At 43.1% G+C, this 14,068-nt stretch overlaps 1 protein-coding gene across 1 annotated transcript; it reads right to left on the reverse strand.

The window, feature by feature from the left end:
• Nucleotides 1-1,425: 1,425 nt before the first annotated feature.
• On the reverse strand, nt 1,426-5,510 carry LOC127455838 (G2/mitotic-specific cyclin-B1-like). Its single transcript, XM_051723989.1, has 9 exons — nt 5,490-5,510; nt 5,249-5,374; nt 5,052-5,150; nt 4,659-4,853; nt 3,007-3,165; nt 2,578-2,814; nt 2,118-2,258; nt 1,616-1,717; nt 1,426-1,527 (listed from the first exon to the last, which is right to left on the reverse strand). Exons 1-9 carry the CDS (start codon nt 5,508-5,510, stop codon nt 1,426-1,428), a joined length of 1,182 nt encoding a protein of 393 aa, XP_051579949.1.
• Between the last annotated feature and the right edge of the window lie 8,558 nt (nt 5,511-14,068).

The following is a 14,068-nucleotide window of genomic DNA, read 5'->3' on the forward strand; positions in this document are numbered from 1 at the left end:
CAAAGTGCTACCTGGACAACATTCACAGCTTAACCTACACATTGTGACCACCTGCCTAATATGCTGTTGGTCCTCCACTTGCCGCTAACCGTAATTACAATTTGTACTTTTCAGTTGTGGCTTGTGCCACAGTAGACCTTCTGTCGGTTCGGACCAGATGGGATAGCCTTCGCTGCCCTCGCGCATCAATGACACTTGGGCACTCAACACCCTGTCGCCCGTTTTTGTTTTGTCCCTCCTCGGACCACTGTTGGTAGGTACTCACCACTGCTGACTGGGAGCACCCCACAAGCCTTGCCGTTTCAGAGATGCTCTGACCCAGACGTTTGGCCACAACAATTTGACCCTTGTAAAAGTCACTCAGGTTTTTACTCCTGCCCCATTTCTCCTGCATTCAACACGTTGACGAGAACTGATTGTTCGCTTACTATCTAATTTACCCAGACCTTGACATGTGGCCTTGTTAGATGATCAACATTATTCGCTTCACCTGGGAGTGGTCATGTTTTGGCTCAGTGTATTTGCTTTGAAAAGACATACAAAAATCTTCTATAAAAGAAAATCCTAATCCACCTGGACTAACCAAATCAATGCACTTTTTGTTATTCCATCAGGTTTTCTAAAACACAAAATCACACAAACTGCATGTCTAATTCCATCAAAGCCTCTTTCTTCAGAAATAGAAAGCAATGCCATTATGTTGGATTGAAAAATTTATTCACACATTCAGCCGTCATTTCTCTTCAAACCTTGCTGTGCTGTAAACACTGATTGCCTTGGTCCTTCAGAACCTAACAGAGGTCTTTTTCATGGGGAGATACACACATATGTCGACACACACACACAGTTACAGCAGCCAGGGACACAGTGATGTGGCTGGCTTTTTATGAAGTAATATTTAACACCAGTGTCCTTCAGGACACAAGGATAGTGTGTAGCAAGCAGTTTAACCCTCCATGGCTCCTGAGAGAGCACTGCACACACACTTATTCAATTTGTTAGGGCTGCTTCTTTTGATTTCCTGTCACAGTAAATTGTCATGACACAAATTCAGTCATATAATCTTAACTGAATACTGTTAGAAAAAAGCAACTGACAGGCGCAAAGTGATTTTAAAATAGTAAAGTTCCATGCAATTGTATTGAAATCAAATTCATTTATTGACATTGATTCCTGGCTTCAATTGTGAACAAAGACATTTAAATACAACAGTTCATTAATGGGCTTACATTCATATACAGACTAGAGTAAATTACTATTGATAACACAGCCCAATTGAAAGCTTGATAGAAAAGATGTTCTTGTAAAATAGAACTTCATAAAAGCATAAAATGCATTTGTTAAAAGTACTCCTTTATTAAAAAAATAAAAACAGCTTAAGTGCCTGAAGTACTACGTTTAAAGTGTCTAAAACAAGACTACATCTTAGTGCAAGAGTTTTGCCACATATTCACTAGAGAAGTCCTTGGAACCAGCTCTGCAGACACTTGAAGACACTTTTGTATACTTTCGCTTCATTTCCTGTAACTGAATAGAAAATGAAGGATATTCAAGCCTGAGAACAAACCTTTAACAATATAAATGGTTCATAATTTCCTAGGCAAATTCCTCTTACCTTGCATCCTTCAGTAACTTTTTCAAGCATGCGTACAATACCCTGCATCACAGGAGCTAAAGTTTCCTCCTCATACCCTGTGTAATGCTGCAGCATGGGGCTCTGCCAAACAATACATCTCAAGATGAAAAGGTTTACATTGTGCCCGTGGATTATATGGAATATTTTAATACTCCAATATGTGCTCTGTACAACATGTTACACACCCTTAGATTACTATGCATGTTCTATTTAGGGTCCAATAGACTCAAAAAGCCATTAACTTAAAAACAATGTGCCTGATTCTTAACCTCCTGTATTAAACAGAAGGTTAATGCTGTAATAAAATCAGCCAAATTGGATTTTGGTCAGGTCAGAGGAACCTATATAAAATAAAATAAATAAAGTTTAATTTACCATTTTGTTTTTCATACGTCTCTGTGACTCCAAACACAAGTCTTTTACAGTTTATGGTTCACAGACAAAAACTGAAGTCAGAGTGACAACATTATAAAGGCCTCACCCACTCCCCAGAGCCAAGAATCCTGTGAGAAGATGCAAATGCAGCGGCCGCAATGCAGGAGGGAGTTACATGAACCATCTCATAATCCAGCACAGCAAGCTCCATAAGGAATGTGGCTAGCTCATACTCCTTCTCACTAGCCTGGCATTGAGCAAAAAGAAAGGGTGAATGAATGTGTGGGGTTTTGTAAGCCTAAGTGAGAAAAAAAAAAAAAAAAAAAAAAAATCTGCCATTCCATTGGCCCATGCTACTAAAAAAAGAAATCTGCCCATCCCTAGTTTAAATACGATATTGTGGTGCTTCATGTGTGCTCATTTTGTAAATACATTTATTTTGATGTGGCTTGAAGGCAGCAACAATTCTACCACAAAGACCACGCAGAACAGTAAGTAATTCAGCTAGAAAAACATTAGTACGTTTAATCTTTAGCACATAATTCAGATACAGTAGCATAACTTACTTGGCCAACCTTGCAAGCCCTCTGGAGAAAGTGAACAGGAACTGGTCTTCCAAGGCTATAATCTAACTTCTTTAGAATGATTCTCTCCATTCTGCATATGTCTCCACCGGTGTAAGCACTGTCCGTCACAAATGCAAAGTCTCCCACTGTGGGTGGGTAGATCTCTTCATACTTGGAAGCAATCAACATTGCAGTCACACAGACCAACTGCAAATGCTTCTTGGGCAATGGGTTATTCTTTAAAAAGAGAGGATCAGGTCTGAATGGGTTCACATGAGGAATTGTGTCCTACCATAAGTGACTGTCGACATGCATCAAAAATGTGATTTAGCTGCCAAACACATTCATGGCCCTAAAGTGCAATGCTACATTGAGATCCACTAGCCACATATTGCCATATTGAAGGGGTGAATTTTGAAGAGGTCCAACCTGCAGGAAACTGTCAATAATGTTGACAGTCATAAACAAGGTCTCCTGTCGCAGCTTGAACTCTCTCTGCACCTGCATGAGCCAGTCGATGGCAACAGCACGCATCACACCGGTCACCTCTTGGCCCTCCAAGTAACATGGTCTGATGGCCATGGTAGCCTACATTAGAGATAATGCATTCAAGTAGGATGATTAAAATTGTGCATAAACCTTTATACACTAAACCTTAAATCACAGAAATGTATCATAATAAACTATTGCCATAAAGCACCATTAGCATATGCATGACAACAGACTGTGTCAGTCATTGAATTAAATGAAGTCATCTCAAACTCAAATGTTCAAAGCTAAACATTTATCCCCTTTAAAGGGATAGTTCACCCAAAAATGAAATGTCTCACAATTTACCCACTTTCATGCCATCCAAGATGTGTACGACTTTCTTCTACTTAACGCAAAGATTTTTAAACGAATATTTCAGCTCTGTAGGTCCACACAATGCAAATGAATGGTTACCTTTGGAGCTCCAAAAATCCCATAAAGGCAGCATATGATTCTAGTGGTTTAATATGCATCTTCTGAAGCAATGTAATCATTTTGGGTGAGAAACAGATACATTAAGTAATTTTTTTTACTATAAATACTTTCAGAATGTGAAAGTGGAGATTTATGGTACAAAAGGACTTGAATATTGATCAGTTTCTAACCCACACCTATTATATCGCTTATGAAGGTATGGATTGAACCAGTGAAGTCATATGGATTACTTTTATTCTGCCCTTATAGAAATTTTGGAGCTTGAAAGGCCTGGTCACCATTCACTTGCATTGTAAAGACCAACAGAGCTAAAATATTCTTAAAATCTGTGTTCTGATGAAAAAAGCAAATCATACACATCTGGGATGGCATGAATGTGATGTGCCCTTCAAGTGGACTCGGATATATCGTAATTACAAGTTCCAAGCACATGAATAACCCAGTGATGTCGTACTTACGAGTGGGGAAACTCAATTCTAGATAATACCTAAGTTGCCGAGTTGGGACTTTGGAAGCGCCATGTTGACAGGAAAGATGATAGAAACGAACGATTTTGCAAAATTATTTGAACTTCCGTACTTTAAAATATTATTTTGCTGTATATGACAGTCAACTAGTTACTCACACTTCACGGTTAGTTTTAAGCAAATTAACTAATTATTTGTTAGATACCATACATTAACAAGTTGCGTATGAGTGATACATGTAATTCACTTATGTTTATTCACCGGTACAACAGAAAATGAGCTTTTGCTGTCATTCATTGTGTATTTGTGGAGTTTGGCTTCTTATTTTGTTTCCCACTTGAATGAGTGTCATGTCTTAGTAACGAATGCCCAACTTGGAGGTACGAGCTTCCAAGGTCCACTTGAAGGCAGCATGAGTAAATTGAGAATTTTTATTTTTGGGTGAACTATCCCTCAAGAGATTAAATAATTTATGGTGTGTACAGAGTATATGATCTCAGATGAGATCATGATATGTGACTGGAAAAATGTGTGTGTTGGGGGTTATGATGGGACATAAAACATTTTGAATATTGGTAATGAACATTGTACAGGATTTCTAAATGTGGGGGGAACTTGTTAGAATGGTTACTACACCCAACTTCTCACCTCGAGCTGTCGCAGATAACTGTAGATATCTTGCACATATTCACTGCACATTTGAGCATCAACAGCATCTGCAGAGTCTACATCTTGGATGTCGAGCAACAAGCTGGAGAAAGCTTGAGGAGCACTACCCTGCTTTTGAGGTTCCACTGAGTCCAAAGAAACAGTCTCTATCTCAGGTGTGTGTGTAACCAAATGCTGGGAGAATAGATTGGAATAGAACCATTACAGACAAGCATTAGGACCTTGTGTCTAAATGTTATGTTTAAAGTTCAACCTGAAATTTTAAATTCACAAACTTTTAATGAAGCTTAAATCATTATAAAAAGATATTTATTAGACAATTAATTTCAGCAAACCTAAGAGATCTGAATCTACACAGAAACTTGATTTTACCTTGACCGTTTCACACTGCACAGAGGTATTCTTATCCTTCTCTGCTGGATGAGCTTTGGGTGCTGCATTGTCCTTTTTCAGACCTGCAGTCCTTCCTTTCTAATAAAGAAGAGCATAATTTCACGAATACTCAATAGCCGTCTTTTAACACTGGGTATGAAAGAAAGACTTTTGCAATAAACAGTTAATCTCGTTACCTTTGGTATATCTGCACCTTTATTAGGCCCAGTCAGATTAGATGCATTTCCTAATGGGACCCTGGATCTGAGAAAATATGGCCCTGCAGGGGCTTTTTCGTTCAGCAATGCATTTCTTGAGTTTGCCTATACACAAAGAACAAATGTAACAAACATTAGGTCTAAATGACTGTTTTTATTACACCTACATTTATTTTTCTATTTTTAGATAAATTGTTACTTGATATGCAAGACTGCTTACGCGTGTGATTCGTGGTGACATTGTTTTTTCCCCCGAAAAAAAAGAAAGAAAGAAAAAAAAACTATATCACGAATAAAGTAAAATATAATCTAAAGTTTATAAGCGAACATCCGCTTTTGAGCGACGCTCCAGCTAGTTAACATGATTGACAGCACCTGCGTTTTACCTGAATCATAAATTAAGGTTCGTTACCTCATATATAAAAAAAAAAAGCTTTTTCCCCTGCTTGTTTACCTAACGCGCATGTGCGTTCAATTCATTTTCAATTTAAAGTACTTTATTAGCATGAATGTGTTTCCATACAATATTGCCAAAGCAGTAATACACAATACAGATAATGACAAGACAGAAACTAATAATAAAACAGTAACAAATAACAAGCGTTCATTTAGCGTTCTCGAGTTGATTGACAGTCGATGGGTGTATCTAAAAGGTGATTGGCTCTTAAGGCGGGACTTCCTTTATGCATTCGTTGACCGTTGGGCTTTCCAATTTCTCCCATTCGTTTTAATAGAAGTGGCCCGTCTCTGCTAAATACTCTCTGGTGCGACACACTGAGCGCTCGTGAGATGCAATGCGCGTGGCACAAATGTCAAACTTCGACAATATTTTCTACTGACTGAAAAAAGTTTCTTCTAAATGTCAAACATTGTATAGATTTGTTATTAACAAATTTTTTTTTTATAAATATGAGTAGGCTTTTGAAGTATGCTTAATGTTATTTTGTTATAACCGTTAGCTATATTCGTTACATTTCACATTCGTATGTGCAAATTTACCAGTAGCCTCTTTTTTCTGTTCACAAAAAAGTATATGGAAACTATATACTATAGAGACTATTATAATGATTAGGCCCACTAACAGAAAAACTATTTTTTTGTGAAATGTCAAAAAACACGTATTAATAGTATTATTTTATTAGTAGTAGTTGTGGTAATAGTAATAGTAGTATCCTTTGTTTACTTGTTGTTTGTGAAAAAATCTTATTAAAAAATAAAATTATAATGGGCCTCACTTGTCCATCAAAATATGTTGAAGAGGAAAATGCTGAGATTTTTTTTAAATGTCAAAAAATATATGTATTATTATTATTATTATAGTAGTAGTAGTAGTAGTAGTATTAGTAGTAGTAATATCCTATGTTTAATTGTATTAAAACCCCTGGTTACTTTTTGTTGTTTATGGATAAAAAATCTTATTAAAAACCAATAAAAAAAAAATACAAATGATTAAGGAATGTTCAAGAAATCAGCCTCACCTGTCCATCAAAATACTATGAAGAGGAAAATGGAAATCACAAAGAGTCTTTGGCACACTCTGGGTTTTGTCTGCCTGAATTGAATTGATACATTTAGCTGATGCTTGTCCACTAAGTACTGTAAAGTGTCACTGTGGCAGGGTGGAGGGTGGGGCTGGGCGTGATGCTGCACACCCCGCCCCTAATCAGGCTAATCAAGCCCTCCAGAGGGATAAAGGTGACCGGAGGCGGCAGTTCCAGAGAGAGAGAGTTACGGACAGCTGCCCGGCATGTGTTTGTGTTTGTCTTTTTGTTTAAGTTTATTATTAAATTATTATTTATACTGTCAAGCCGGTTCTCGCCTCCTCCTTTCCCTTTTACCTCGTTACACTGGTGCCGAAAACCAGGAAGGAAGAGGGATGCGCCGTAGTAGAGTCCTCGCCACTACCATCCACCCCAACGGAGCAGCCGCGGTCATCCGCCGGGGGATGGAGGAGCCCGGCCGCCTGAGAGCGGAGGAATGGCCGCCGAACGCAAGGGGAGGAGGGGCTCCTAGCCAACCGCCAGGAGCGGTCAGGGCCGCTGCCAGGGGTGGAGGAGACCCCTACCAGCTGCTAAAACGCAACGGGGTCGAGAGGACTGCCGACCGCGAGCGAAGAGGGGCTCCTGGCCAACCGCCTGGAGCATGAGAACCTCTGCCAGGGGCAGGGGAGACCCCTTCTGTCCACCGAAAACACGGCGGGGCGTTCCATCCACCAGGGGCCGGAGGACTGCCTCCAATCCGCCTGGGGAGGTGCGGCTGTTGTCCACTAGAGGGTGGAGGAGTGGCCGAGGACCAAGCTACGGCGTTTCGGAGAACCGGCGAGTACATTTTTTTTTTCTCTCTCTCTCTTCTCTCTCTCTCCTCTCTCTCTCCCGCTGTCACTCTGTGTTGGCCTTTCCCTCTCATTTTTTTTGTTGTTGTTTTTTCCCTCCCCTTGTCACCCTCCCAGGTCCAAAGAGGCAGGGCCAGGAAGGCACGCACACCCCGGAAAGGGTCTTGGGCTGCAGCCTTAAAAACCCCCTTATTCTGGCTGAAATATTCAGTTCTTTTGTTGTGTATTTTAATGCAGCATTTGTTGTCTTTGTATATGTCCTTAATTAAATCATAAACCTGTCCTCCTATTCCACTCTGAATCAGTTTTAGGAAGAGTCCGTTATGCCAAACCGAATCAAAGGCTTTTTGAAGAAGAGCGGGTTACACCGAACTCTGTTCGGTTCTAGTCCACTGTAATCAGACAGCAGCATCTCTGGGTTCTCTCATGATCATCTCTTTCTCTTCTTATTTTTGTTACTTCTGCTGGATATATTATCTTCAGCTCCTCTTCATTTTTGAAAAATGCTACTGCCTAAGGCCGTGTGTCCACCAAAGCATTTTTTCCTGAGACCATTAATTTTTTTCAATTGTTTGCAATGGGAGCACCGCATATTTAAAAAAGCCAGGAGCACGACGAGGCGCTGAGTGTCTATTCCACACTGAGTGCTGCGCACTTGGCTTTTTTCTGGTCGCCGAGAGTTTAAATTTTTTAACACAAACTATCTGCGAAATTAGGTACTTGCAACCAGTGGCGATTTCTCAGGGCCAGCAAAGCCTTCTCTGCTGGTGTAACATGCCTAATAAATTCATATTTTTTCATCCTTTCATTCTCATTGACCTTTTTGCATATGTAATTTCAATCGTTTGCCACTCCCAATTCATCTACAAATGAATAGCAAAAACAAAAAAATGTATCCAATCAGAATTTATTCCTCGATGCTTACAAGCAAAGTGTGACAACTGTTTCACAAATCGCATGCCCGAAGCTGAGATCCTTAGCCGAAGCAGCGCGTGAGACTGTGCTCCACCCTGTCAGGCCTTTAGAATTTCCACAGAATCCCACAACACTGCAAGTGAATAGGCATCTAATGTCAGACTGACAAATTCATCAGCCAATCAGATTGATTTATTTGTTCTTGTGGTTGTGGTCTTTAGGATATGTCCCAGTCCAGGCCTTCTAGCTGGCTTTGAGTGACGCAATCACGCTTTAAGTGATGTACGTAATTTGAAAGCGAAGAGCACGAGATGCTGACGAGTCGGCTGTCATCACTGCTAGTATTGCTGTTGAGAAAGAGATCCTTATGAATTTAAAAACCTGAGATTTTCTGCATGATCGTGCGATTGATTAATTAAACAGGAAATGAGGACTGATTTTCACTTCAAGCAAATTGGTAAGTGCTTTTTGCATTGTTGTAGAAACATCAGGAGTTTTCAAAGTGTAAATTAGGCTGCTGGAGCACTCAGTGTCGGATTAAGTTTTGAAAAGTAATCATGTACCCCGGCGAAACAAAATTTATTGCAAGCAATATTTAAATCGCAAATATTATTAGAGAGCTTTTTCTTTGTATTAGACCTCCTTGGTTCTGGCTTTCGTGCATGGACGTGTTTTTAAAATTTCAATGGTATTATTCGTTATTATTAGCATACTGTATGATGGGCATACAGTGTCTTATTCATTGTCAAACTGTGTTTTCTTAATGGCATGAATCGCACTGAAGGCCTAGACTTAAAATGCATGGGCCATGGCTGCTTGCAACACATTACTTCTGTGGATATTCTGTATCATAGCAACCAAAGCATCTCAGCTGAAAAAATGCTAAGCCTCCATAGCGCTCTCAAGCGCTCCCAGCTGGGCGTTTTCAGAAGAGTGCCTGGCATTTTAAGCTGGTTGACACGCTTTGGTTGACACACGGCCCAAGCTGTGATCAACAGTTCCCTTACGACTCAGTACACTTGATATTGCGTAGCTACGCATATGGGAGTGCCTTCTTACATGACTGTAGAGCCGAGGAGGGTGGGGCCGGGCTGGAATGAGACACACCCGGTCCTCAATCAGCCTGATGGGGCGCGCGAGGGATAAAGGCGGCCGGGGACGACAGTTCGAGTGAGAGAGAATTGCAGGCAGCTGTACTGTGTGGTTTTGTGTTTGTTTAAGTTGTTTATTAAATTATTATTTAAGTTGTTCAAGCCGGTTCTCGCCTCCTCCTTTCCACTGAACCCCCTTACACTGGTGCCGAAACCCGGGAAGGAGGAGGGATTCCCATCGCAGAGTCCTCGACACTGCCGTCCACCCAGGGGAGCGCCGCTGCCGTCCAACATGGGACGGAGTAGCCCGACCACCTGGACGCAGGGAACAGCCGCCGTCTGCGAGGCGAGTGGGGACAGGACTCCCCGACCGCCTGGAGCGAGGGAGCCGCTGCTGGGGGCGGAGGAGTGCCCTGCCGTCCCCCGGGAATGCGGAGGGGTCGAGAGAAGACCGCCGTCCGCGGGGGGGAGGAGGGAAGCGACTCCCCGACCGCCTGCAGTGGTAGGGCCACTGCCAGGGGCGGAGGAGTGTCCCCACGGGACGCCGGAAACGCGGAGGGGCGTTCTGTCCACTGGGGGTCGGAGGTCTGACTCCGGTCCGCCCGGGGAGGAGTGGCTGCAGTCCGCCTGAGAGGGTGGAGTAGTGATCGAGGACCACGCGACGGCGCATCAGAGAACCGGTGAGTTGCTTTTTCTCTCTCTCCTCTCTCTCTCTCTGTCGCTCCATGTTGGCCTTTCCCTTGCCATTTTGTTTTGTTGTTTTTCCCCTCCTGTCTCCTCCCAGGTCGAGGAAGGCGGGGATGACCCGCCGGCAGTCGGGGCGTAAGGCACGCCCCCCCCGGAGAGGAAGGGTGGGGGATGTACGTCATGCCGGGGGCTCCCCGGCCTGAGGCAACGCCGGGAGGAGTGTAGAGCCAAGGAGGGCGGGGCCGGGCTGGAATGAGACACACCCGGTCCCCAATCAGCCTGATGGGGCGCGCAAGGGATAAAGGCGGCCGGGGATGACAGTTCGAGAGAGAGAGAATTGCAGGCAGCTGTACTGTGTGGTTTTGGTTGTGTGTTTGTTTAAGTTGTTTAGTAAATTATTATTTAAGTTGTCAAGCTGGTTCTCACCTCCTCCTTTCCACTGAACCCCCTTACAATGACCTAGTTGAAACCTCTCTACAATAACGTCAATATTCTAATATTGGCTATGGTGTTTGAGCCCCGCCTGTTTTGGCGCCAAACTGTCCGCTGTAAAAACAGGTGCACAAGCACCATTTCCTCAGAATTTCTTCCTTCAAGACAGCGATCATCTGTTGTCTAGAAGCCTTCTTTCGCTGCATCAGGCAAGTGGTCAGTGGATGATGCTGCCACCCCTCACCCAGCGAGGGAGAGGAACGTGCACATGCCACTGACAGGGAGATGCTCTGTGTCCTTACAAGGGCTGTCAAAGAGCTTCACCCTGAGTGGTCTCCCCCAGAGGAACCTGAAAGTCTTGCCTCGATGAATGGTTCTAGCAGTCCAGATGCCGTCAAACGGCAGCATCCCGCAAATCTGCCCCATTCTTCCCCGAAGTTCATAACGAACTATCCAAGTCCTGGCGCGCGCCCTTCTACGGCGCAATCTCGCAGTGACGCCATCCTCTTTAATGTAGATCATGGGGAAGAAAATGGTTATGCTCAATTAGCCCCTGTGGAGGAGGCGGTAGCGGCACACCTCTGCCCAGCGAGTAACAGGCTGTGGAAATCACACCCCATACATCCTTCCAAACCTTGTCGACAAACATCCGCACTGGTGGGAAAAGCTTACTCAGTGGCAGGACAAGCTGGATCAGCACTCCACGCAATGGCAGTGCTCCAGGTATTTCAAGCCAAGCTCCTCAGGCAAATGGACGAGCACGGCTTTGATCCAGAGACATTTAAAGAGCTCCGTACCACTACAGATTTAGCGCTGCATGCCACGAAAATCACTGCATAGGCCATCGGCAACCTGGCAGTTCTGGATTGACATATATGGCTGACCCTCACAGAAATGTGTGATAAGAAAAAAGCCACTCTGTTGGATGCTCCATTGTCTTCAGCCAGCCTCTTTGGCAGCTCTGTGAATAAGTTTGCTGAGCGCTACGTCGCGACTCAGCAGCAGTCACAGGCTATGAGACACTTTATGACCAAACTGGAGTATATCACAGCCAGTTCGCTCTCGCTCTGTTCGAGCCAGCGCCCAACTAAAAGCCCCATTCCTGCTACCTCACCGGCACCTGCGTATCAGAACGCACAGCAAAAGCTTTCCTGATGGGCACAACCTTTTGAAGCAGAGAGCAGAGCCCGCGGTTCCCACCGGGTCTGCTCCAAAAAAGGCTCGATTGGAGACACAAAACACTTTTTCCCATCTCCCCACTATTGTTTGTTAGGAAGGAATATTGTTGTTCACAATATTGTTCAAAATGTTGTTTCTGTGTCTTGTACTCAAATAAATGCAATAAAAAAAATGCAATAAGTGCAAAAAAGTATACGGCATTCATGGCAAATGCACGAGATGCTCACACATTCTCAATAAAGAGCCCCTTTTTCCTCTTCAAAGCACACACATTATGCGCAACCACTTCCCTATAGTGAGTGTCGCATCATATCATACAGTGAGCAAACCAAATTGCCCTCTGTCCCTTTACGCGGCCCTAACGGGTATTTCAGAATGGGTGCAAAAAATTATCAAACATGGTTATACGATCCAATTTGCACACCGGCCATCCTGTTTTAATGGCGTTCTGTCTTCCACGGTTTCACCCGAAGACTCGCCAGTGTTACGAGCCGAAATACACAGTCTCATCGTGAAAAACGCAATAGAGATTGTGCCAAATTGTCAAACACAAAAATGGTTTTACAGCCGTTATTTTCTTGTTCCAAAGAAAGACGGTGGACTTTGGCCAACCCTGGATACGAGATATTTAAATCACGCACTCATAAAGCGCCCACTCAAAATGATTACTCAGAAATGAATCTTATCGCATGTACGCACACACGATAGGTTTGCGTCGATAGATCTGAAGGATGCGTACTTTCATATCCAAATTGTACAACATCACAGGATATTTTTGAGATTCGTGTTCGAGGGAACAGCGTATCAGTTCAAAGTCCTGCCCTTCGGACTGTCTCTGGCTCCTCGCACATTCATAAAGTGCATCGATGCGGTTCTTGCTCCTCTGAGACTGAGTGGCGTACGCATCTTGAACTACCTTGATGATTGGCTGTTACTGGCGCAATCAGAGGCTTTGTTATGTTTATCTGAGACTTACTGCTTCAGCCATTCTACAGTGTCTGTCTCAGTTCAAACTGGGGAGAACACTTCCACTGAAGCTGTTTCAGAAAGCACTGGTATTTATGGTGGCAGCATCTGAGACTTCATCCTCAAACTGTATTGAGGATTTGGGAAATATTTGGCAAAGCAGAAATCGATCTATTTGCCTCAGTGGAGAATATCAAATCAAATAAAATAAAATCAAATTACTTTGTCACTTAACCATATACACAACTGCAACAGTGGGTGAAAGCCTTGGGTGCAGTTCCGAGCAACATGGCAGTCATGACAGTGATGAAACATATACCAATTTACAATAAAAATCAGATTTACACAACACAATTTACATATCTAATATACACATAATTACACACAACACAATATACAAATAATAATATACAATGTACATTATACAATACACACAATATAGAATACACATACACACAATATAGAATACACAGTATACAATAAAAATAGTATATATAAAATATACAGTAGGTTGTATTGTGCTGTATTGACATTCAGGCTGTCGGCTGATAATCAGTTGCCAGTGTGTTGTTAAGAGAGAATATAATTTATGACAGTCCAGTGTGAGATTAATAAGATTAATAAAATGCAGTGCTGATGTATTTTGTTCGTGCGAGATCAAGAGTTAAAAAGTCTGATTGCTTGGGGGAAGAAGCTGTCATGAAGTCGGCTGGTGCAGGTCCTGATGCTGCGATACCGCCTGCCTCATGGTAGCAGTGAGAGCAGCCCATGGCTCGGGTGGCTGGAGTCTCTGATGATCCTCCGAGCTTTTTTCACACACCGCCTGGTATATATGCCCTGGAGGGAGGGAAGCTCACCTCCGATGATGTGTCTGGCAGTTTGCACCACCCTTTGCAGGGCTTTGTGGTTGAGGGCGGTGCTGTTTCTGTAATAGGCAGTGATGCAGCCAATCAGGATGCTCTCTACAGTGCTGGTGTAGAACCGTGTGTTGGTTCTTGTGGTGGTTCATTCCAAACTTCCTCGGCTGTCTCAGGAAAAAGAGGTGCTGGTGAGCCTTCTTCACAATGGCCTCAGTGTGGATGGACCATGTGAGTTCCTCTGTGATGTGGACACCGAGGAACTTGAAGCTGCTGACTCTCTCCACTGGTGCTCCATTGATGGCGATGGGGCTGTGTTCTCTGTCCTTTCTCCTGAAGT

Source organism: Myxocyprinus asiaticus, chromosome 18 (assembly GCF_019703515.2).
Source record: "Myxocyprinus asiaticus isolate MX2 ecotype Aquarium Trade chromosome 18, UBuf_Myxa_2, whole genome shotgun sequence".
Lineage (NCBI taxonomy): Eukaryota > Metazoa > Chordata > Actinopteri > Cypriniformes > Catostomidae > Myxocyprinus > Myxocyprinus asiaticus.